General features: G+C 33.9%; 1 protein-coding gene across 1 annotated transcript; it reads right to left on the bottom strand.

Moving 5' to 3' along the window:
- Positions 1-343: 343 nt before the first annotated feature.
- Positions 344-25638, bottom strand: LOC129941549 (E3 ubiquitin-protein ligase Arkadia). The gene is made up of 9 exons (XM_056050221.1): positions 25312-25638; positions 13396-13584; positions 13272-13330; positions 12991-13193; positions 11430-12915; positions 10236-11333; positions 9937-10170; positions 9746-9870; positions 344-1866 (listed from the first exon to the last, which is right to left on the bottom strand). The coding sequence occupies exons 2-9, from the start codon at positions 13511-13513 to the stop codon at positions 1737-1739; spliced, it is 3453 nt and encodes a 1150-aa protein (XP_055906196.1). The 5' UTR covers positions 13514-13584; positions 25312-25638; the 3' UTR covers positions 344-1736.
- Between the last annotated feature and the right edge of the window lie 696 nt (positions 25639-26334).

Genomic DNA, 26334 nt, shown 5'->3' with positions numbered 1-26334 from the left:
TTCTTACGATATTGTAATTTTTATGAGTCAATTTGTGTTTGTGGTTTAGCTTGGTTTCGCTAACCATAAACACATAGGGAATGTAGTCTGTCAACAATTGGAACATATTGGCTCGTCGTTCAATCCTAATCAGTGAATTTACATTCAAAGATAGGACTCTAAGGCGCGTACAGTCCAACGCACTAACCATCATGCCACAAGTACTTAATGATATACGAGTCGAGCCGAATTTGAAATCATCATCAGGACCCAGCAACAAGTCAACAGTGGGTATACAAACATTTCTCACACCTACTTTTTTGACTAGTTGTATATATATTTCTTTAAAACAAACAAACAATAATAATAATTTATCAGACGCTTTATTTAATTTTTATATGTATATTCGCTGATTTTATGCAAACTCCTTGATTATTATTCTTATTAAATATGCTTACATGGTTCATAGTAGTATATTTTGTATGTATAACAATGAAAATGGGTACTCACAAAAAAGTATACAAATATGAATAATTTACATAATGAAATATTGGTATCATTTCCTTTTAAAATATTAAATGTTCTTAAGAATGTAATTTATATAATGTAATTGAAAAAAAAAACTATGAAGTGAAAAAATCAAACATAAAATAACAAAAAAAGAGAAATACAAAACATTAAAGAGTCCATTAAAAAAAAAAAAGAAAAACAAAACAAAAAACGAGAAATAAATGATTGTTTTTTTATGTTACTTGTTTATGGCACTTGTTAATGTAGAATTTTTTTGTTTGTTCAATTAAAACAAAACTTAAATATCTACACAGTAAGATGTTTCCAGTATATTAACTGGCTCCTTTATTAATTTTTCTTAATTTAATTATTCCTAAATTGATTTTTCTAGTTTTAAATTAAAATTAACAAAATAGAAAAAATTATTTTTCTAAGTACAGAGCTTATGAAATATTTATATTTGGTGGCATGAATAAAATTTTATTTGATATTTCATATAATTCATACAATTTTGAATTTGTTGAGTTTTCTTTTAACAAAACAAAAAAAAAACAAATCACTCTTCAAAAAAAAAATAAAATGTGAATCTGCGAAAGTTTTTCGAATACCACCCACCAATTTTTAAATTTATATAAAGAAGGATTTAAGAAAAAAAAAAAACAAAACAATAATAAATCGCAGCAAACAACAAAAATGTCCTTAAAAAAAATATGTAACATAAATTAATCAGCGAATACATTTCGCATTTAAATATAAATGAGAAAAATGTTTAATGTTTACCATGCAGTTAATAATTGAGGGTTTTTATGAACTAAAACAAAAAATAAATATGAATAATGCAGCAACTTTTTAACAAAATGAAAAACTTGCTCGAACTGAGAAACAAATAAAAGTTTTGAGGGTTTTGTATAAACTAAAACAAAAATAAATATGAATTATGCAGCCATTGTTTTAACAAAATGAAAAACTTGCTTGATCTGAGAAACAAATAAAGAAAAAAAAAACAATGAACGGTGTCGCCTTACACCCAACAAAAATAAGTTAATAATTGTAAAAACCGACAAATCTAAAATTTGTATATTTTAAGCTTTAAGCCTAGTTTCTTTTACGGTTCCCTTTTTTTTTATTAATTGTATATATTTATGAATGTATGTATATGTGGGGTATTACTTATAATTTTTTTTATATAATAAGTTGTATTTTTATGGATTGACGAATTTTTAGGTTGATATGACCCTAGGAACGGGTCATAACGAGCTGCTTGTATCTTTGGTTAGATGGGTTTCGATATCGACACGGCATATAGGACAATGTTTATTGGTAACCAGCCATTGATCAACACATTCGGTATGGAATAGATGCATGCACGGAAGCCGTCTGAAAGGCAAAAAAGAAAGGAATTATTAAAAATGTTAATTTCATTGAAAAATTAAATCTTAAACATATTTTATAATAATTGTTTCTACATATGTATTCACCTTACACAACAGAAATTAGTCGAAAACCTACAGAAAACAAAACATGGCGCAGTAGTTTCACTTTACCTCAGGAATGCTTTTGGCCGAGTCATCTCAACACCAGTTCTCTTCCAGTTTCACAATTGGGCAGTTCGCAAGCAAATTTTAAGATTAGTACTTTAATGAGGGCAAAACAAAGTACATATACAGAAAGGTCCTAAAACACCTACGTCTCGGTCAAAACGTCACCATCAACAGACGTTAGCTTGAGGTGGTTAAGGACTTTGTCTACTTAGGCTACGTTATGAACAGAGAAAACAACATAAGCGCTTAGATCAAACAAAGAAATACTCTGTTAACCGCTGTTTCTTTGGGCTAAGAAATTGAGTAATAAAGCCCACTCTCGAGCGACTTAAGTGGATCAGGTGGTGCGCACAAGTGGAAAGTGACCTCACCCAACTTTGGAGTGCCCACATGGAGATATCTAGCTAAGGACCGAACTAGATGAAGAAGCTTGTTCGGTGATACCCTAGTTCACACAGGAATGTACGCCACCTTAGGTAAGTAAGTATGTACAACAAAGTCCTAGTACAACCTATCTGACACAGATATCCGATAAAAAAATGATTTGAAAATTCTTAGTACTACTTTTAGCAAAACACTTAATTGAAAGAAAGAGAGGTAGAAATTGAGAATTCTTTGAAACAACGCGAAATTGCCTTCAAAATAATTTGAGTCGTCTTTTTAATAGCAAAAATACTGAAGAAACCCTAAAAATATGGTTGAACAACTTTTATGTGGACTTATATGTGATTCACTTAGAAATGAAGCAGGTTTTTGTTCCTTAAAAGTATTTCTTAAAAACAGAGACATTTCACAAGCCCTACTAGACACATGACATCCGTATAAACCAAACATAATTGAAAATCAGCACTTAAAAATGTTATCCCTGCATTTTCCCAACTTTTAAACAGACTTCATAACAACCTAACGAATTAAATCCCACTATGGAAGAGAATTAGAATTCAGAAAAAAGTCGACACCAAATATTCTTACAGAACAATTAAATACTCATTTTTTTTGCACAGATGGCAGTTACACTGGAGGCGTTACGACTTTACATTGAGGATTTATTACAGAAGCAGCGGAAAGCTATATAGAGCTAGCTGGTAAAACAAAAGCTATTTACATTGCGGTTAGCAAGAGTAATTCTTCCTTTGATCTCAGAGCTGGTGTTGTTTTCTGTATTCGTAGCAAAGCCTAGGTAGACAAAGTCCTTAGTTACTTCAAAGTTACCTCTTTAACCGTTAAACACATTTTTGCCGCCTCTTCCTCAATAATCACAAAAGACCCATTGACATTACACTTAGTTCTTCCGATTATGTGAATGTCATTAGCATAGGCTAGAAATTGGACAGACAATTGAAAGATGGTGACTCTAGCGTTGACGTAGGAGATCTGAACTATTGTTTCAATTACGATGTTAAAAAAATAGCATGACAGCGTATCACATTGTATAAAGTTTTTTTTTGACATCCGAAGTACCCCGAATTCTCCAAACGGACGAGTTTGGCAGGAATGCCAAAACTAGACATAGCTCTATACAGTCGTCCCTGTAGATGAAAACCTTGAAATCTATGAAAAGATGGTAGGTATTGTTTTAAAGTTACTTGGTTATTCAAGATATGCCGTATTGTGAATATTAGATCGACTGTGGACTTTACAGGTCTAAAACCCCTCTGATAAAAACTCTGATCAGGTTCATATACTACCGCAGAGAAGATTTTGTTTGCGATTTTAGTAGACTGATTCCTCTATAGTTGGAGCAGTTTGGAAAGTCTTATTTTTTTTTTTGAATTGGGCAAAAAATACTGAGGTTCCATTTACCGGGCATGCTTCCCTCCGACCATATCTTACAGATAAGTTGGTGCATGGTTCTAAACAAATTATCTCCAGCTGCTTTGAAGAGCTCGGCATTTAAGCCATCTGCTCCATCGGCTTTGTTGAACTTCAGCTTGGATATGGGCAATCTTTACTTTGTCCAAGTCTTGAATGGATCATTCTGCTAGACACCGGAATTCGGTTTCCCACAGCGCACGCTTCTCATGATAGCTCTTTTTTCTTCTGAGAAGTCTGGGTCCGTCTCTCCTCTTTTGTTCATAGAGCTCGTGAACAGGTCTCGTCCTTCTGTGCAGCGCCGCTTTGCGTGAAGTATTTGCGATTGTAGCCGTTTATTTTAAGATGCGTTTTCGATCAAAAGTTATTCGAATTCGAGAAGATTCGAAAGTTTGCTGATTTAATCGAAGGTTTATTTGAATTAAATTTTGACTTTCGAATGATTCGAATCAGTCATTTTTGTGTCGTTCAGATATTTGCTGGTGAATAGCTAAAGAAACATGTAAGTTTTAACAATTTGTATACGTTACTTAAACGAAATTGACAAGGTTTTTGTTATTATTTTATAAAGGGCACAGTCACCTTCTAATTGGAGCAACGAGTAGTCCTGATAAGGTTGATGGAAAAGAATGCGGCGGTAGCAAAGGGTTTTTCTGCAAACCGTGTAGATGCTGACCGGTTTTGGAGAGATGCGCCCATAATCCTTGTTTTAAAAACATGTTCTCGTTCTTCACCATTAGACTACTGCTATTGTTTTCTTTGTCCAAAATAAGAAAAACTACACCGATTTGCAGTTTATAAACTTTAATTGTTTTCATTTCAATTGAAAGTGTGACCATGTGTGACGAATACACATAACATTTTAAACACAACATGGAAATTTAAACCAAAATGCTTACGTTAGTTGAAATAATGTTTAATGTCATGTCTTGAATGTTATTCTTTATCACTTTAACACTTAATTTTTCAATTTAGAAATTGTTAATCTGTGACAACCTCTGAATTAAAAATAAGATTCTTCGCAAAATAAAAATTTAGTTTGGTCTCACTGAATCAAATCAAAATTTCAAATCATTTAGAACAATTGTTATCCAAAATAACGTTCATTTCGGTTCATTTTTTGTAATGAATATTTTTCTTTCGAAACTCAAAATAAACAAAATTCATTCGAACGAATAGATCTAGTCACTCGAATCAACGTTTCGTTAGAATCTCAAAATAAGAATGAGCATCTTCTACCAGAATCTCCCTGCTTTGCCTTGAGGTCTGGAAACCCGAAGTTACTTGGCTACAACGAGGTAGTGGTCCGAATCGATGTTGGTTCCTCGGAAAGTTCGGACAACGATGATGCTGGAAGCGTGTCTAGCGTAATAAAATCACCCAGGACCATTTAATATCGTAGCTATAACACTGCTCATATGCTTTGCCCAAGAGCTCGAAAAACGTATTCTTCTCTTCTGTGGTGGCGTGTGCGCATATTAAGATAATGTTGCCGAATTAAGTCTCGATGAGGATAATCAAAAAGGACTCGTTAATGAACCTATAGTTTAAGACTTGTTGCTTTAGCCTGGCACCAATGACAAGGCCGCAATCAAATAGTCGTTGTTGTTTTTTTCGGTAGCAGTAACCATAGTAAATATCGCAGTTTTTCATCCTCTTTTTGCGCGCCCATCGCACTTCCTGGATGGCGGTGATATCTGCTTAACAGCAGTCTAGACTCTAGAGCCTTCTCTAATGCTTCGACAGCAAGTGGTCTATTGAGGTAAGAAATATTGCGCGTGCATATCCGAAGATCGTTGTCCTTATATCGTTTGCGTGACCCAATTTGAGGGCTCAGGAGATAATCCTCCAGGTGGAGTTAAATTGCTATATGAAGGTGCCGATAAGGTATCGATCACACTTCTCACCCCACCCGAATCCTCTAAACCTACCAAACCCCCCTGAATTTGATTTGTAGTTGCGTATAGCGATAAACCTGATGACCGACCTTGTATTTCTTGAGTATGATGGTCTTCATTTTTGCCGATTTTATCCATCAGTCCTACCCCACTATGTTTAGCGGAAGGTACCTTTTTATTCGGAGAGTTTTCCAACCGTGGACCAGACTTGTCCTTTGGAGAATGCTGAACTCGAGACATTTCGGACGGAACTAGTAAGATCTTTTCACGTAATGCGCGGGTAAGTCTTTGATTTGGTAGTAAGTTCTGTACTTTAGTTATTTTCTTTTCTAATTCTTCTTCTTCTTGTCTTTTCATAGGTCTTGCTCAACAAAAAAAACTATACAACTATACTATAAACGCTATACAACAAACCCTTACCTAAGATACAATTATTCCTATACTCTATAAACAAAAAAAAAATAAAACCTAAAACTATAATTGTGTACAAAAAAAACTGAATTTGCTTTAACTATTCTATAAAAATATAATTTTAAGCTAAATTATTCAAAAAAAAAATATATTTATGTAAATCCCTTAAAATCTACAACCCTATTCTAATACACTAAGCCTAACTAATCTAAGTAAACACTACAAATATCTATAAACTAAATGTGATACTTAACCTACTACTTATTTATATTTATCTTTTTCAAATTACTATTACCTAAATCTTAGAAAAAAAACTACGCCTATGTATTTTTTTGTTTTGGGTTTTTTTTTTATTTTTTTTTATTGTATTTTGCTTTTTTGATTTTTTTTATGTATTTAATTATATTATCTAAACCTAAAATATCGTTCTTAAGAGCTGTTTAAAATTAAACTGACTAACTAAAAACACTTAATGCTAAAAACGGAAATAAGATTGAAATTGGACAAAAAACAAAAAAGATATGTATATATGTATGTATCGAATTTAGACTGAAAGAAAATTTATAAACATTAGAAACTTTAACCTATTGTAATTAAAAAAACTCGACAACACATTTATAACTAACTGACACCTATAATGTTGAAAACTCTTAAACAATTTGGTAATACGTAATAATTATTTTTTTTGCTACTAATTTTTTTTTTTTAATTTAAAATTTGTTCATAAAACACTTCGGAGGTGTTTCAGGCGGATTCTTCAGTTACTTTTCTTTATTTCGTACATGGGACACTAGCGAACTTCGCTTCACTTAATAATCTTACTTTATATTCCCGACGATATCCACCATACAACATACACTCACTCACGCCGTTCAATCATTTCATGAACATACACTACACATTATTTAATTATAAAAATCCTGTTTTATTTTTGCTTTTTGGGGTTCTTATCTCCTCGTCGCAATTGGGTGGGCGTTCTATAAAGCTATCCCATCCAAGACTTACTATTCGACTAGAACCTTACCAAAACTTCATCTTCAAAATCGATTCTGGAATTGCAGTCGCGATTCATTCGGTACGAAAAAAAAACCTTCTGAATGAAGACATACTGAAGTTCCTTAATCGTGAACAAAAACCACTTTTCTTTCCAGTTCCGACTGTCCTCTCAGACCAATCTCCAACGCATCGTCGCAAGTATGCAAGCATTCTCAAAGCTATCTTGCATACGACATACGCTGCATTTGAAAACGGATTCGAAAACAGTCGGATACTGTACAAGACATGTTGCATAATCTTTAAACAAATTATATGTACCGTTTCCGTTCCTTCTCTTAGTCTTTGTATTGCAAATAAACAAGTTTTCTTACGAGCTATCTCGTTTATGACTTATGCTCCCACTAAGATCTGGTCCAAAAATTGCTAAGAAAAGTTTAATAAAAAAAACATACTATCACATTCATACACACAAATACGTTACAAAAACGTTGGGCTCCATTTGCAATGAGAGGCAATAAGGAGGGTTAATAAGGAAGGGATTTAGGATAGGTTAGGAGCGCGGAGGATTCAATGACCAGCCCATAAGGGTAGGCCAGAACTAGGATGGGATAAGGGGTATGGGAGTTGGGATAGAATGTCCACTACGAATAACCTATTATTGTTATTAAATATTGATCTAACCGTTTCAATAGTTGAAAATGAAAACCAACTTATTCTATTTTTTTAATAACACGTCATGCTGCACACTATGAAAAGCCTTAGTCGGTGTATATATCATCAACTTGATTACCCCGTTCAATACCTTTCGTACAAAAGTGTGAAAAAGCCAAGTTAGTTGTAGTTGATCATTGACTGACAAACCCGTGTTAATTACCTAAAATCCCTTGCTTAATATCTTCATAAATTCTTTTTTTAACAATGGCTTGACACATTTTTGGAATAGTTTGAAGCTTTAAAATTGATCTGTAGTTAAGCCAATCCTGCTTCGAGCCTATTTTATAAAATGGCGTAATGAATAAAGTTTTTCAAGTATCTAAGAACTGAGCAAGAACTAGCGATTAATTAAATAATTTAAAAAAAGAGGTTTAGAAAGACCATATCTGCAGAATTTAAAGAACATGGGGATAATTTTATCATTGTCATGTTTTTTATTTACATCCAAAGACGAAAGTTCTTCCAAAATTTTTCGGTTAATTCAATCTATTTAACATGTTATTATCTGGTGGTTTATGACAATGTTTGGATTTGAGTTTTCAAATACAAAATTCGACTTTAAAAAATTAGAAAACATATCACAAATATGTTTCATCGCATGAAATTTTATCTTCAAACCTCTTTCGGAATAGACATTAGAATTAACATTTTTTTGTTCTTGTTTTTATTTTTTGTAGCATGATTTAGTTTTAGATTACACTGGTCTACAGTGAAAAAAGTATTCGGAATAATTTTAAATACTTTTGACTTGTCTTCCAATGCTAAATACAAGTTCATGAGTAAAAGTTATTTTTTAGATTAGTTTTTGCGATACTTGCATTTTTCGAATATACTTGAATAAGGCCACAAATTTTGCAATCGACTTTCGGTTTTTATACCTGTTGGAAGTTTATACCCGGAAAAGCTTACGACCTTTGACAGTGTACATATTTCCCCATTTCAATAAAAGTAAAGTGTTAATTGGAAACGAGCGATGGAATTCTTCAAGATCTGTCAATTAACTACTAAAAACCCGTATAAAATGGTGCTTCACTTTGATGAGTTTAGTTCGAATATTTCCCTGCCGGAGTTTACATGTGCCATCTTTTAAAAACTCGTGTATTTTGAATTATTCCGTTCTTTGCATTTTTCTAATGGGAAATAATTGTATTGTGCTTAAGGGTTCTAATCTGTTTTTAAAGTGTTAAAACTGAAAAAAGTATTATATTGAAAAATGTCACGAAAATGTGTAAATTATCATCCACATGGCACTGGCACTTATATGGGCATTCAACTCAGATCTCAATTCGTTGAGAGACACATATCATAGTACTTATAGAGCTTAGAACAAAATCAAGTTTTGCAAAAGATTTAACACTAGTATGAGTCATCCAGGTGTTACACCTCCAGCACAGATTAGCATTAGTTTCAATTACTTTTTAAATGTTTGGACATATATTAGAGCACGAAATATGAGAAGTCAATAACAAGTTCCGCACAATGTTCCTTCATCATTATTGATGATTTTATCACACTCAAAACAAATATTAGACATTGCAAGGCAAAGCCAAACAAAAACACGTCTTCACTGTTCAATGACACAATAATTTTTATTTTTATTCCATCTTCGGAATTCCTCCGCTGCCGTCTAGATAAAAGGAAAGGTTCCTTAATTTAAACAGCCCACCCCCTCTGTCCCCAATGTCCTCTTGAATGCACATGGCTACCATTTGAACATAATATAATTATTTTTAAAGTTTCAACCACTTGAATAAAAATATTGTCAAAAAATTGATAAGTTACATATTTAATATAACCTTTTGTCCCAAGCTTTTTCAAGCTTTATAGCAAGATATCAGCAAGGATGAAATGAAAATTAGTTTCAACAACTTATACTTAACTTACCTGACTTCATTATCAATTTCGAATAACGATAAACATATTGCGCACTTTTCAGCATCTTCATCGGATTCACTTTCACGTCGAACACGTTTGTATTTGTGCGGTAGGGTGTTGCGTTCTATTATTTCCTGTAATACAAATAAACACATTAAAAACCATTTAGTTATGTAACAAAAATCAAATCAAAATCTTACCAATGAGGCACCGCGATTAGGTCTCATATTGGGACCAAAAACAATTCTAGATCCAATATCTTCGATTGATCTTAAACTTGTCAGTGGTGCTCTCAAACCGATTTCCAGGCGTACGGGTGTCGGCAATGTATAATGATGAATCATATGATGATGGACAGCAGGAACATGCCTTTGTCTGGGCTGTGTTGTCGGTGGGGGTTCAAATGAACTTGACAAGCTCACCATTTGGTATGCCTGGACAAATAATAAACCAAAAAATTAGAAACATAAAATTAATTGTAAATTTTGTAAAAACTAACCGGATCCAAACTAGAAACTGGTCCTGTTCTGCTGTGTACACATGGACATATATTTGGTATTTGCCGCGAACGATAATTGGGCATGCTTCGATTCGAGGACAAGTCTATGGGTGTTGGAGTCAAATGTCGCCGATGGATTTCCTGCATGTTTTGTTGACGACACCAAAGATTTTGGTGTATGAGGTAGGGCGGTGGTAGTCCTACTGGATGATGTCGATGATGTGTTGATCCGGCACTAAATGTTGGATTACGACGCGATTGCACTCGTACGCCACTTACATCACGCACAAAATATGGCGGATAGTTTGAACTCTCCGTTGAATGTGCAGCTGGAGGGGAACAAATGTTTGCACGTCGCGGCGGTGGTGGCTGTTCAGGTGAAGGTTCTGATGTTGATTCAGCTGGTTGAGGAGCTGAGGAAGTTGATGCTGCTGATGATGATGATGATGATGCAGCTGCAGCTGCAGCCGCAGCAGCTGCTGCTACATCAGGTGCTAAATTGCTATTTTCATGTGCAGGAGCAGCAGTATTTGGATGCGGTGCAGTTGTTGTTGTTGATGAAGCTGCACCTCGAAGGCATTGTGGTTCAGGATAGCCACAATACTGTACTCGTTGGTAATTTTCAGGAGCAGATGGGTCTGAATAGGCGTATGGATAAACTTCGTCGTGAAAACGATCACGTTGACAAATTCCCCGATAAGTGTTGATAGGCATTGTAAAGTCTGGTGGTGAAACAGTACGCAGTCTTGGAGTTCGTGGCTGATAGGGAGCAAGTCGTGGTGGGCCGATTATATTTCCGAAGACATTTGGGCGCATACGATTTACATTGTAGCGATAGACGTCGTACGATCGACCACTAGCACTTCCACTTGTCGAACTCGTAGCTGACGTTGAGGTAACTTCATTGTAACGACGTGGGTAGCGATAATCATAGTAAGAACAAGGGTCTGCTGCTGCTGATGTAGCAGCCGCTGTAGCTGCAACAGAGGATGCGGTTATTGGTGTTGAAGATGACACTTCTGTTGGAGTAGGTGTCAACACTGAATTCTGTCGAATGTGTGGTAAGAGACAAGATGTCGATGTTTCTCTTTGAGGGGCCTACAAAAATTATTATTTATATATATTTCAGAGAGTCATTTTTGGAAATGATAGAGTATGTAACAGTAGATTGAATAATAAATAAAGTCTACTCACAATTATTGATGGCTTAAACTCTTCACCCATTTCATCATCATTTGTGAGATCAATTGATACGATGGGTTCACGTGTTGAATGAACAAACACAACGTCATCATCATCGCCCGTCGAGTCAGATAACCAATCTAATTGCAGATCAGGAGCAGTTAGAATATCATTTGAGCGAGAAGATGACAGGCACTCTTCTCCATTGCCTGGCAATTCTGGGACAACCCCCACACCACTATCCAATTGTTCAGCACTATTTTTTGTGATATTACAAACAGGGCCTTCATTATAGCCCATAATATCATATGGAACATTTTCTGGTTTGTATTGTTTGCGCAAATTAACAACCACAACATCATCGTCATCATCATCATCGTCTGAATCCGATAATGGATTATATTTTGAGGCTGAACCCATGCGAAGGCAATTATTATAAATTGCAGACTTTCTCGCTCCAACATTAACATCACATTGCTGCTGAGTTTTTCTTTGCAGACCACTTGGGCCAGGTAACGATGAAAGCTCGTCGTTAAAGTTTTCTGAAGATGACGATGCCGTTGCTTGATTTGTAATAATTGCAGACCCTATGGTAGTTGTGGCATTAGAAGTCTCATTGAGAATATCCCTCATAGTTGCATCCTCGTCCGGCTGCTTTTCCGAATGCAAATTTTCTAAGGTTTTGTTAAAGGTATTATGTCGTAAATAACTATTAACACAGCTCGTAGAGGGAACATGTTTTATTGACATGGAACTGCTTGGACCATCCATAATTTCTGAAGATGGAACAGAAGACGTTGCTGTTAGTGTATTTGGTTTTGTTGACGTGGACGCATAAACTATAGCGGCAGTGGCTGTACTATTGCAATCATTTTTTCTCAAAGCCAGATCACCAACATTATTTGGGGGGTTAACTATTCCGGTGTTGACTGAAGGAGGAGGTGTTGCATTGCTGCTGCCATTACTGCTGCAACCACTGCTGCTACTACTACTACTAATGTACATTCCATCGGGATTTATTTCAGTCTTTACGAGATTGCCATTTTCTACATGGGATGGCATTGGTGCGGCTAATCCTGTTAGTTCTGGTTGTGAATTGTGTAAGAGATGAGGTGGAAGCGATGATGGAGGTGGGGCTTGTGTTTGTTGTGTTTGTGGTTCGTGTAGTGGTTGTGGCGGCATATTTGATTGTGAGTGTTGATGTGGATAGAGATGGTTGAAGTGTGACAGAACTGGCCGGCGATGCGAATATGTATTAACCATTCCACCCAAGCCTTCATAATCATAGGCGGAATATGTTGACCAGCAAGAATGCTGAGGTGGCAGTGTTGGATTCGGATAATCCAGATGGTTTGCCATATCGTCCAGCATAAGATTTCTGGGCGGTTCATTTAGTATAGTACTATCGCTAGTGTTGGTATTGCTATTATTTACATTGCCACTGAAAGGTTGCAGCTCTGGTTGGTGACTTCTCGAAGTTATTTGGTACGCTGAATCCCTTTACCAAGTGAAAATAAATTATTAAAATAGAAATGTCCTTACAAAAAAAAAAAAAAACAAACAACAAATTTACCTTGACGGATCACGAGGACAGTTACACGATTCCGGTTGGCATTTCCTGCACGATAACCAATGATCTTGGCTCATTAAATCTACTTGATAACGTTCCTGAGCACCCCTTCTAGGGGGCATGCGGCGCTGTAAGTGTGGTGATATAATTTGATTATGATGTACTGGATACATTTGTGGCATATATGGATCTGGATGCATTGTATTCTGAGAAAGAAAAAATCATATGAATGGTATTAATAAAACGTTCTATTGGACTTAATAATATATATTCTCAAAACTGACGTATTGTAATCTCATTGGCTGCCTTGGTGAATATTGGTTGTATGCAAATAAATCATAGTCTATAAAGAAAAAACATATGTTGTTAGATTTGTATAAATTATTATTCAAATACAGAAATACTTACTATCATCACTTGGGCGTGGTTCATTGTCATAACTATTTGTGAGACTTGAGGCGGAAAAAGCTGCTTCAAAGATTTCACGGAAAGGTAGGTCATGATGCTCTTCATGTTCATTTTCCATTTTACTAATTTCTAATTTTGTTTTTAATTGTATGAAGATTATGAACTCTTGAAAGTTCTAGAATATTTTATCTGTAAAATTTTATTTATATTAGAATACAGACAGAATAAGAAAACTCAAATGTTTAGAGCCTTATTTACAAATAATTTACTTTTTAATAATCAAGAAAAAATAGTATATTCCTAAAAAAAGAAGATTTCAAAAAAGAAAAGCTTGCAAAAAAGTTTAAATTATGTTGACAATTTGTATTACAATAACTCACTGAAGCTTTCGTGTTGTACTATTTCGAGATATTTAAACATATACCTTTAAAAAAACTTAATCAATAAATATTTTAATGAAGAAAATGGAAAAAATAACGATTTGAGGTGGTTGTATTTAAATAATAGAAAGCTAAGAGTAAGTAAATAGTGAAACTTCTTATGCGATACGGTGTCCCTCAAGGTACTGTTTTAGGCCTGTTTTTATTCACAATCTATATAAATGATCTTAAAACTGTGGTAAAACATAGCAAATTTATGTATTTATTTATTTATTCATCAAGCAGAGACACAGCTCTTAAAGACTACTTAAAAATATTTAATAATATAGGTATATAACAAAATAAGTACTTAAATACTAACCACCGAGATTGAGAATATATAAATTAAAATCAATGGCATAACATAAAAGGTTAGCTTGTCTTAAACAGCGAGTTAAGGGTTCATTGGTTCCATAGTAAACCCTATGAAAAGGAACATAAAATAAACGATTGTTTCGTAAGGTACGATTTGGAACGTGAATTAGCTCTGTTTGTAGATGATGCGGTTGTACATATGTCCATTGGTAACAATATTGATATTAGAAATAAATTACAAGAAGATTATAGATCATATTCATCAGTGCCTTATGGAAAATAAACTAAAATTGAACATCGGAAGAAAAACGAATGGTGCTGAAGAAGATATGAATACCCTTATAATTTAGTATGTTTCAAAATAAATGAAGAAAACATAAGAAAAGCAACATACTCTAGAAAAATTGCGTCTATATTCAGTTGTAGCGGAGAGTACACTGGTCAATAAGAAATTTGTTTAGTTTGAATTCGACTTCAAAATCAGTCTATCATCTCAAATTGTTGAGATACCACCTTTTATTATATTAGGCTTTTTTAGGCTGTGTAAATTCATGAAATAGTTTTTATTCTTATAAAATTCGGCATGATTTTCGAAACCTGCAATTTCCTTACTTTAATGTTCCGTTTAAAAATGTTTAAATCCTCGCAAGTTGTTAGCCTTCCTTTGCCAACATTAACCTTAAAAGAACGCTGAAGCATTTGCGTTGAACAGTTTAGAGACGAAAATCAGTATAAGAATAATTTTTAATATTTTTACAAATTCGTAAATCAATGTTGAAAACGGGTATTTCTGAGTTTGAGAATAATACATATGAATCTTAAATTATTGTTTGGATTCGGAATCATTTTAAATGTATCAAGAAGGAAAATTTAAAGGCGAGATTCGAATTCAGTTCATCTTAATCGTTTAAAAAAAAATACAAACTCTTTCCTAGAAGTAAAACAACAGATTAATTTTATTTTTAAAACTAATATTTCTTTTATAATACGCACACATTCAAGGGGATATTACTACCCTTATTATGCAGAGGCGCAGTGTGAGCACTAGGAAGAGGAGGGAGGGTTTAAAAGGAGATGTCGGTGCACATTGGTTTTGAATTCCTGAATATTGCAATGATTAGGAAAGACAGAGTGTGGTAAGGCATTCCATTCTCTGTATTTTACAGTACGGCCGAAATTGGCCTCGAGGGTATACTGATGAGCATTACTAGACGCGCGAGTATTATGGTTGAACTGTTTAAGGGGAAGAATGCAGCCGGCTATTTCACTAGAGCAAAAACCGTTAAAATAACGGTAAAAAAGGGTGAAACAAGAAACCTTACGACGATGTTCAAGAGAAATAAATGAACTTATGATGATATTATCACCTATCAATTTAAACGCTCTACCTTCAATACTATCCAAGTGGCTGAAGTAAGTTGCAAGAGCACCAGCCCAGAGATGGGAGTTATACTCAAGCTTTGGACGTATGTAAGTCTTGTAGATAACAGCCAGATCAGAAGGGGTGAAATATTTCTTGCATCGCCTTAAAAAACCCAAACACCTTGCGGCATGCTTGGCGACATCGCGTTTGTGATCATTCTACAAGAGGTGGTTGGTGAAACACATACCGAGAAAATCGAGGTGTTCATTCTCATTGATTCAAGTGCCATCCATCGATATTGGCAATGGGGGTATATCTCGTTTTAACGATAAAGACATTAAATTCCACGCGGTTTTTTAATCCCCATCGAATAATGCTGTTTAGGTCAGAATTTAATGAGCTTATCATATTTTGTCGTTGCAGTTTCACATCCAAAGAAGAGGGACGCGAGTCTGGAATCAAATATGAAAAGATTAGAGTATTATCGTCAGCGATACAATGTATTGGATTCGGTGAGATGAACCATGAGATCACCAGTGGGCCTATTGCTTCTAAAGCCGTACTGTCGGTCATTTGGAAGCTTTCGTTCTTCAAGATACTTCTTAAGCTGATAATTAATCAGCGTTTCCATGACCTTGGAAAGAAGGGACGTAAGTGCAATCGTTCGGTAATTAGAGGGTGAGGAAGGTTCGACTTTTATGGGGATGGGCTCTAAGGACTCTTGCCACAGTACGAGTGCAAAACAAGATTGGTCCCATGGAATCACCTAGCAAAGAGATTAGCTTTCTCTAAAGAGCCAAGGAGTGCCACTAACAACGAACCGATGAACAGAAAGAATTCCTCATATTTTTTACAAATGACCAAACATTTTTACTGCCTTTGGGACATTGCAGTATTTTTTGTCGTAATTTTTGGTGCGTTGCGTTTTCCTTGGGCCTGATACTTTTAACCCTGTTTGGTATAAAAGGTCTCATTCCCAGAAGAATTAAACTTGTGATCATATCAGCGATGGCGTCAATGTCACTATCGAGGAAGCATAGTGACCAGTTAAATATCCAGAAATAATTATTGAGATCGTCCCAGTTGGCTTTCACGTATTGCCTCTCTTGGGAGCTCTTTCTTTAAGTGAACAGTTTTGCCACGAGAAATGGAGATAGAACACTAACAGTGTACTTATCAGGGTCAGAGGTAAGAAAGAAGTCAAGAGTATTTTCTGCTCGCCCTTCAACGTCCGATATTCGGGTGGGCTCGTTGACCAGCTGAGTCAGGTGGTTCAACTCAGCGAAGTTTTCTGCACACACTCCATCGGGTGTTGTCTGGCCTGAATGTTGAAGCCATGAAGAATTGTGTACATTGAAATCGCCGTAACAACGATATCAGTGCGAGGATAGGACGAAACAATTCTTTGGATGGAATCAGACAAAGCATAAAATTCACGAGAAGTTGATACTCTATCTAAAAGTTATAAATAAATAAACTGAAACTGAATTGGTGCAAAGACCATATTGTGGTAAGAACTGATAAGCAACATCATTACTAACGTATGAAAAGAATAAAGGCGCCAAGCTATACCCATAAATAAAAAAATTAGCAGGATCGGAATCCTTACCTTACCTGCTTGGGTTTCACTTAGTGCCAAAACATCTGACATGTATGAAACAGTCTGGCGGTATTCAAACAAAAAATTTGCCCTTAGCCCACGAATATTACAATAATCTACTCTGAATTGTCCAGTCATTGCAAATAAAACAATTTCTAAAACCAATACAAATACAGATGAGAAATAAAATTCTCTGAATTGAAACACAGAATAATTCAATCAATCAACCACCAAAGCTCCCGTGGTACAATAAGCATCTATCTAACCTTAAAAATGCGAAACGAAAAGCTTTTAATAAATATAAACAGTCTAGTAACGAGTTAGATTATGCTTATTTTAGTAAATTGCGTAAAGATTTTTTATTCTGAATAAGTTCTTTCATAGGGGTTATATCATGAATATTGAAAATAACATTAAGTGTAATAGTAACTCTTTTTAGTCTTTTATAAATGCGAAAAGAAAATCTACCGGATTTCCTAAGAATATGTCTTTCAGAAATACCGAAGCTATTACTTTAATACTCGAATTCTTTGTAAATTTCTTCCAATCAGTATACTCAACTCCTAGTATGGATAATCTTCCCTGTATGCTCAATATATCAAGTAACATTGATATTGGTGCATTACAGTTAAGTAGTTATAAAGTTCTTTCAGGACTTACATCACTTAAATCAAAATTTAATGCTGGAGTCGACGGTATACCCGCCATATTTCTCAAATATTGTGCCTCATCACTTTGCTATCCTCTGATTTGGATTTTTAATAAGTCCCTATCAGAAGGAATTTTTCTTGATACATGGAAAATATCTTACCTTATGCCAATTCGCAAATCTGGTTGCAAGAACTTAGTAGAAAATTATAGAGGTATTTCAAAGCTTTCAGCCATTCCAAAGTTGTTCGAGTTTAATAAAAAATAAAATTGAATTTTTAACGAAAGAATCCATATCTGAATTGAATTGAATCGGGTGGTTGAATGGTGTAATTTTTGTGACCCCTACGCGTTATTATCACTTTATACATCCCTTGTCAGATCAATACTTGAATCAAAATCAAATGGGGTGGCGCAACAGTCCGTTGTGAACCAGGGCCTAGTGACTTACAACTCTCAACCATTCCTGTGTGCGAGTACTGTTGTCAGGAATGGAAGGGACCTACAATTTAAGGCCGAATCCGAACGGCTAGTTTGAGAAAGCACTTTTTCATGACAAGAATTACTCTTGAAGGATTTGTCAATTCCTCGCAAGAGGCAGTACCCGCTAAAATTATTTTTTTTTTTTTTTTTTTTTTTTAAATTATGGTGGCACAGGCAGGGATTGAACCCAAGACCTCTTGCATGACAGTCCAACGCACTAACCATCATGCTACGGGTACTACTTGAATACGCAGATGTTATATAATCCGACCTTTAACACATTTTCTAATCGCATCGAAAAAGGCTAAAGGCGTTTCACAAAATTCATATTTTTCATATTAAAGCCAGATGTCTATTGCTAGGAATTAAGTCCCTGGAATCGAGACGAAACATTCATGATATAATGCTTGTGAGGGACGTGTTATGCTATCGTATTAGGTGCCCTCCTTTGCTTTCTTTAATACCAATCTATCCACCATCAAGATTACTTCGCTTAAGGCATTTGCTTTTTTAACGATACCATCGGACCTGCTATGGTGGTAATGAGCCTATTTCTAGGGCTTTAAGACAGTTCAATGAAGTTTGTCAATTAATTGATTTAAGTTCTTCGAGAGATTCCTTTAAGGCTAGTCTTTTATTTATATTTGCTTTTTAATAATGTTATATACATATATTAATATATATTTTTACCATAATCTGTTAGCTGTAAGACTGCTTGTAGATGTTACATAAATAAATAAATAAATTATCAATACCCTTCACTGCAAGTGTTATGCCTTCGACGTATTATTACTAAAATGACAATAATAGACAATTTGCAATAAGGTACACCACAATTTTGTAGTAAGAAGATTGGTTCAAAAGTAGAAACTAAATGTATGGGATGGGGGTCTCTATCCCTATGTTAGGGGGAAGAAGTTTTGTCGATTTTTGGCATTCTGGATAAGACCAAAGTCATACACGTCTAGATACATATTTTGATCTACCGGTTTTATAAAAATGGTCCTTTCTGTATAGAGAAAGACACTATTTAATTCTTTCCAATTTTCTCGAAAACTAAAAAATATTTTTAGATTTTGCTTTTTGGTGTTTAATTAATAATTGGCAAGGATATTGATTACTCACAAAAAGGTGTACTCATTTACATACAGAACTTTAAAAAGCTAATTTTTTGTTTAAATAATTTTTCTGTTGTTTTTATCTTTCATACGTACAATTATTTGTTTCTGATAGTACAGACAAAATTAACATTTTTTAAAAAGTTACTGCAAGTTATATCACAATATTGCCGTTGTTTTCCAATTTTTACTTTTGTGTTGCGACTCACTTTTAAGAAAAATTATTCCTCCCGCCTAACAGGAGGGATATGGACCGCCCATCCCGTACCACTTTTTTTCTTCTTTTGACCCAATATTGTAACTCCACAGTTATGGTACAGTTTATGGAAAATTACAATATTCGAAAAAAAAAACGCGCGGTTGTTCTGATTTTGAATTATTAATTAGGCATCATAAATAAGTAATCACAAAATTAGAACTACCAGATTAATACATGGTCTGATGTATATAGCTACTGGACTATAACCGCACTAAAGCAATGAAATCTGTTAACAAAACAATTTGTTGAACTTTTTTAAGAGTTTCGAAAACTTATTTCTTAATTTGTTTGTTCGTATTGCAAAGGAAGTTTTAGTTAATATAGGAAAAAGCAGAACAAATGAATATAGGAAATATAATTAAGAAATTTTTAAGAGTGAAACTAACATCTCTTCACAGGTTTTTTACTGAATGAAATTATCACTTTATACATCCCTTGTCAGATCAATACTTGAATCAAAATCAAATGGGGTGGCGCAACAGTCCGTTGTGAACCAGGGCCTAGTGACTTACAACTCTCAACCATTCCTGTGTGCGAGTACTGTTGTCAGGAATGGAAGGGACCTACAATTTAAGGCCGAATCCGAACGGCTAGTTTGAGAAAGCACTTTTTCATGACAAGAATTACTCTTGAAGGATTTGTCAATTCCTCGCAAGAGGCAGTACCCGCTAAAATTATTTTTTTTTTTTTTTTTTTTTTTTAAATTATGGTGGCACAGGCAGGGATTGAACCCAAGACCTCTTGCATGACAGTCCAACGCACTAACCATCATGCTACGGGTACTACTTGAATACGCAGATGTTATATAATCCGACCTTTAACACATTTTCTAATCGCATCGAAAAAGGCTAAAGGCGTTTCACAAAATTCATATTTTTCATATTAAAGCCAGATGTCTATTGCTAGGAATTAAGTCCCTGGAATCGAGACGAAACATTCATGATATAATGCTTGTGAGGGACGTGTTATGCTATCGTATTAGGTGCCCTCCTTTGCTTTCTTTAATACCAATCTATCCACCATCAAGATTACTTCGCTTAAGGCATTTGCTTTTTTAACGATACCATCGGACCTGCTATGGTGGTAATGAGCCTATTTCTAGGGCTTTAAGACAGTTCAATGAAGTTTGTCAATTAATTGATTTAAGTTCTTCGAGAGATTCCTTTAAGGCTAGTCTTTTATTTATATTTGCTTTTTAATAATGTTAAATACATATATTAATATATATTTTTACCATAATCTGTTAGCTGTAAGACTGCTTGTAGATGTTACATAAATAAATAAATAAATTATCAATACCCTTCACTGCAAGTGTTATGCCTTCGACGTATTATTACTAAAATGACAATAATAGACAATTTGCAATAAGGTACACCACAATTTTGTAGTAAGAAGATTGGTTCAAAAGTAGAAACTAAATGTATGGGATGGGGGTCTCTATCCCTATGTTAGGGGGAAGAAGTTTTGTCGATTTTTGGCATTCTGGATAAGACCAAAGTCATACACGTCTAGATACATATTTTGATCTACCGGTTTTATAAAAATGGTCCTTTCTGTATAGAGAAAGACACTATTTAATTCTTTCCAATTTTCTCGAAAACTAAAAAATATTTTTAGATTTTGCTTTTTGGTGTTTAATTAATAATTGGCAAGGATATTGATTACTCACAAAAAGGTGTACTCATTTACATACAGAACTTTAAAAAGCTAATTTTTTGTTTAAATAATTTTTCTGTTGTTTTTATCTTTCATACGTACAATTATTTGTTTCTGATAGTACAGACAAAATTAACATTTTTTAAAAAGTTACTGCAAGTTATATCACAATATTGCCGTTGTTTTCCAATTTTTACTTTTGTGTTGCGACTCACTTTTAAGAAAAATTATTCCTCCCGCCTAACAGGAGGGATATGGACCGCCCATCCCGTACCACTTTTTTTCTTCTTTTGACCCAATATTGTAACTCCACAGTTATGGTACAGTTTATGGAAAATTACAATATTCGAAAAAAAAAACGCGCGGTTGTTCTGATTTTGAATTATTAATTAGGCATCATAAATAAGTAATCACAAAATTAGAACTACCAGATTAATACATGGTCTGATGTATATAGCTACTGGACTATAACCGCACTAAAGCAATGAAATCTGTTAACAAAACAATTTGTTGAACTTTTTTAAGAGTTTCGAAAACTTATTTCTTAATTTGTTTGTTCGTATTGCAAAGGAAGTTTTAGTTAATATAGGAAAAAGCAGAACAAATGAATATAGGAAATATAATTAAGAAATTTTTAAGAGTGAAACTAACATCTCTTCACAGGTTTTTTACTGAATGAAATTATCACTTTATACATCCCTTGTCAGATCAATACTTGAATCAAAATCAAATGGGGTGGCGCAACAGTCCGTTGTGAACCAGGGCCTAGTGACTTACAACTCTCAACCATTCCTGTGTGCGAGTACTGTTGTCAGGAATGGAAGGGACCTACAATTTAAGGCCGAATCCGAACGGCTAGTTTGAGAAAGCACTTTTTCATGACAAGAATTACTCTTGAAGGATTTGTCAATTCCTCGCAAGAGGCAGTACCCGCTAAAATTATTTTTTTTTTTTTTTTTTTTTTTTAAATTATGGTGGCAATTTTCTCGAAAACTAAAAAATATTTTTAGATTTAGCTTTTTGGTGTTTAATTAATAATTGGCAAGGATATTGATTACTCACAAAAAGGTGTACTCATTTACATACAGAACTTTAAAAAGCTAATTTTTTGTTTAAATAATTTTTCTGTTGTTTTTATCTTTCATACGTACAATTATTTGTTTCTGATAGTACAGACAAAATTAACATTTTTTAAAAAGTTACTGCAAGTTATATCACAATATTGCCGTTGTTTTCCAATTTTTACTTTTGTGTTGCGACTCACTTTTAAAGGAAAAAGCAGAACAAATGAATATAGGAAATATAATTAAGAAATTTTTAAGAGTGAAACTAACATCTCTTCACAGGTTTTTTACTGAATGAAATCTGAACAAAATTTTAAGCTTTAGGATGAACTGCGAAATGGAAAAAAATATATAAAATATATTTTCGAAACAACAAAGTCAATCGGTTTAAAATTGTCCGAGTTATGAGTCCGGAAAACTTAAAAAAAACAGCCTTGAGTTAAGCGCGTTTGAAATATTGAATAGTAGAAAATCATTAGTATTTTTTCAGCACTTAAATTTGAAAACCAAAGGTTTTTCTTGCCCATAATCTTTTGTTGCAACATTTTTGAGATCCTAGGGAAAAAATTTTCGGAATTTCTACGTGGCCTATACTTGGTAAAAATATGGACTTGAAATTCTTTAGATTTCAAGATCTGTACACACTTTTAAAGAATAAGATTTAAACCATTTGATTTTTTTATAATTTTCTTGAATATGTATATCTAAAAAAAATCGTTTTGGTCTTATTATTTAATATTTAAGCGTTATTTTTTTTAGAAATCTGAAAGTACGGTGCAGTAACTTAACGCCTAAAAGTACATTACTGTTTAGTTTTGATAAATATAACTTTTAGGAAAATGGTTGTTATTTCTTTGAAAAGTTTTTTTTCTTAAAGTATGGGAGACGAAGGTACCCTATTTCATTAGCTGAGTGGAAAAGTATGTCATTAATGTAAAGTAAGTAATGTGATCTTAATAAAACAGCTGGCGGGCTGGACTTTCGTCTAGCGTTTTCTGATAGGAAAGAATTTCCTCAGCTGATTAAAAACTCAGATCAAACAGTTTGTCCGCCCTCCTTAAAAAAACGGAAATCATTGGAAGAACTAAAAAAAGCTGTATAGGAATTCTTCAAGCAGATAGAGCATAATGCAAGAAGTAAGGCAAAAATAAAATTCATGATGGCTTAAATACAAGCTAATTCTTAATCTAACTTAAACAAACTAAGAACTTAAAAGGCGGATTTTTAAGAAAAGAGTACTGAAGTTAAAATTCTTAGCATACAAGATATTATGTTAGTTGAAGCCATAGGAGGTTCAGTATGTAGGAACATAAAAGAGTCAAGGAGTTTGTGTGTTACGAGGGTAAGTGTTAAAAGAGATACAATTGTGGAGGAAAATTCAGTAAATGAAACCGGAAGCGAGTCGATGTATAATGTCTGAAATTTTCCTATGTTTTTCCAACGAGTTAAAGTTAAAAAGATTCAGGGGATCAACATAGGGATAAAAGATTTGTTCTTAGATAAGCCACAAGGAGCAATCCGGAGAAAACGACATTGGATCCTTTAGATTCTGGAAATATGAACTTGTGCCGCGTATTCGAGGAGTCGTCGAACAAAGGTTACGACCGTGTCACATAGGTGTCAGAAAATTCTTTAGACCAACGTTTACCGAATGAGAATAATAAGTACTAGAAAGATGGTGTAGACCAAGACATACAACTTGATGAACTTGCCTAAGCATAGGGAGAGCGAATTGTTCAAGGAGGTCACTACCTAGCCACAGTTGTCTAGCCGATATTGACTACCATAATTAAACCAACGTTACAAAAACGTTAACAACTTAAAACGCCTACGTCTAAAATTCTTCAATAATAAAGTTCTGCTTCTCAAATCTTTTAATTCTCTTTACAAATCGTTACGTGTTTATAATTTTCTTTTTAACAAAAGAAACATATAAGAGATTTTTTTGAGATTTAAATCACATCACATCACAACTTTCAATTTAAAACTATTCGAACCGTAGCCTTTCACAAAGATAATTTGGTGATATGAATACGACCAAATAAGTTTAAATTCCATCCACTTTAATTAATTCAAAAACTTTAAACTTTGATCAAAATAAAAATTGAAAAGAAAATAATACAATTGTTTAAATCTTTCTAAACTCCTTTGTACTCTTAAAACAAAAAAAAAACTTTAAATTTAGGTACCTAGACTTAGGAAACAATATTATTCTTTAAATAAAACCTTGATTCCTTAACATGACACGGTCAAGCCATACCGAAGAAAAAAATATTCATTAAAAAAGTAATTTTGTCGGAGAGACCATAGGGAGCAAATAAATTAAATGATTAAATTATCCTACGTGACGTCTAAGTTATTTTTTTATTTTGCTTTACTACTGCTTCAACGAGAATAATAATATATACAATACTCACAAATAATACATCAAACAAACCTACATTTCCAGCTCGAAAGAAAAAATGAACAAACAGTGAAGCTAATTTGTTAGGGGTTCTGGTTTTATGTACTACTGCTGAGTTTGAAAGATAATGGGTAATGGAACAGCCCTACCCCAGTGACGGTGGCGAGGCAATATAAAAAAGTTTTCCCTATTTGGAAAATGTTTGTATCTATCCCAAACTTGCACGATTTTTTGTGCACTTCGAGTTTTAAGTTGTTTTTTTTTTGTTTTGTATGAGAAACTGCATCGATTTTGTCATCAGCTGATTACACACAACTGAGACGATAACGACTAATAGAGAAGACGAAGGGACGTGCTACGAATGAGTGGGGGAATGGATGCAGTTTTTAGTGATTTCAATAATTGAAATTTCAATTCAGCACCGTAGCAAAGCAATCAGAAAAAAGCACCCCGATGCAGCCCACATCACTCTTTTTAACCAACACAAGCTGAAATTTAATTTTCTTTAACATTTTTCCTGCTAACTAACGATACTTAATTATTAAATATGCAATAAATTATTAAATCTAGATTATTATGTACATTACCTTTTAGCTTGCCTGCAATGATAACTATAAACGCTGCTTATTTTCTTGAATGGAGAAAATTTGTTTTCTCTCATTTGTGCATTTTTGTTGATTTAGTTAGTGGTTTCTTCTGTTGAGTTTTTGGTTTCTCATTTCCAAAATAAAAAACTATATAATTATTTTCAACAAAAAGAAGAACAAAACATAAAAAATGGTAAAAGCAACCACCACACTAATCACAGTACAAAGAAAATTGAATTTTTCTGCAAGAAGTGCAAATGCAAATGTTTTTCCTTTTTCCTTCAAAGAGTCGCAGTCGCCAAACCGAACGGCTGTTTTTGATCTTCTGTCGATGTAGCTGCGCTGTTGGGCATTGTGGTGACAAATGAAAGTAAATGAAACAATTCAAAGCCTTAGACATAGAAATGCGTTCAGTTGTAATAAATCTAATTCAGCTGAGAATTAAATTAGATTTCCTTTTAGCTCAGACCACAGACATATCAGAGTGCTCGTTTTGTGTTTCTTTTTTCAATCAGAATTGGCATTGCACCATAGAGGAAAATATATTATATTTAATAATATAATAATAATAATATATTTCCTATGGCTGGCTCTATGAGCTCTTAATAAAATGACACAAGCTAATGAAGTAAGGACCTAAGCATGGCTAACTTCACGTTTGTTACATGGTATGAAAGAGAGAGATAGCATATTCTAAAGTGAAAAACATATTGACATAACAACTTTGATAACCACTTCACACTTTTTAGAGCCACTGATTTTAAATGGCTTTCATTGCTACGTGAGACCTAAAACCGAAATTTTCAGATTTATAAACACATACATCAAAATGTGACAACAATTTTTTTGTCGTCAATTTATTTTAGTTTTGATAATGGAAGAACATCTTATTAAGTTAGTGAAACAAAATTAATTTTTATGCGACAAAAAGCACTAACCCTATAAAAACATTGATACCTAGCAAAAATATTTAAGGAAATTGCATTTGCATTAAACATTTTTGTATACATTTTATTTTGTTTA

Source organism: Eupeodes corollae, chromosome 1 (assembly GCF_945859685.1).
Source record: "Eupeodes corollae chromosome 1, idEupCoro1.1, whole genome shotgun sequence".
NCBI classification, from domain to species: domain Eukaryota; kingdom Metazoa; phylum Arthropoda; class Insecta; order Diptera; family Syrphidae; genus Eupeodes; species Eupeodes corollae.
The sequence above is the reverse complement of the archived record's forward strand: the minus strand, read 5'-3'. Positions and strand labels throughout refer to the sequence as shown.

Excerpts from the sequence above, each read along its gene's own strand:
- LOC129941549 (XM_056050221.1), bottom strand. The coding sequence starts at position 13,513 with ATGGAAAATGAACATGAAGAGCATCATGACCTACCTTTCCGTGAAATC. Across the intron at positions 13,194-13,271 it reads AGCCAATGAGATTACAATAC|AATACAATGCATCCAGATCC; the intron begins GTCAGTTTTGAG and ends TTTCTTTCTCAG. Across the intron at positions 1,867-9,745 it reads GAAATTGATAATGAAGTCAG|ACGGCTTCCGTGCATGCATC; the intron begins GTAAGTTAAGTA and ends TTTGCCTTTCAG.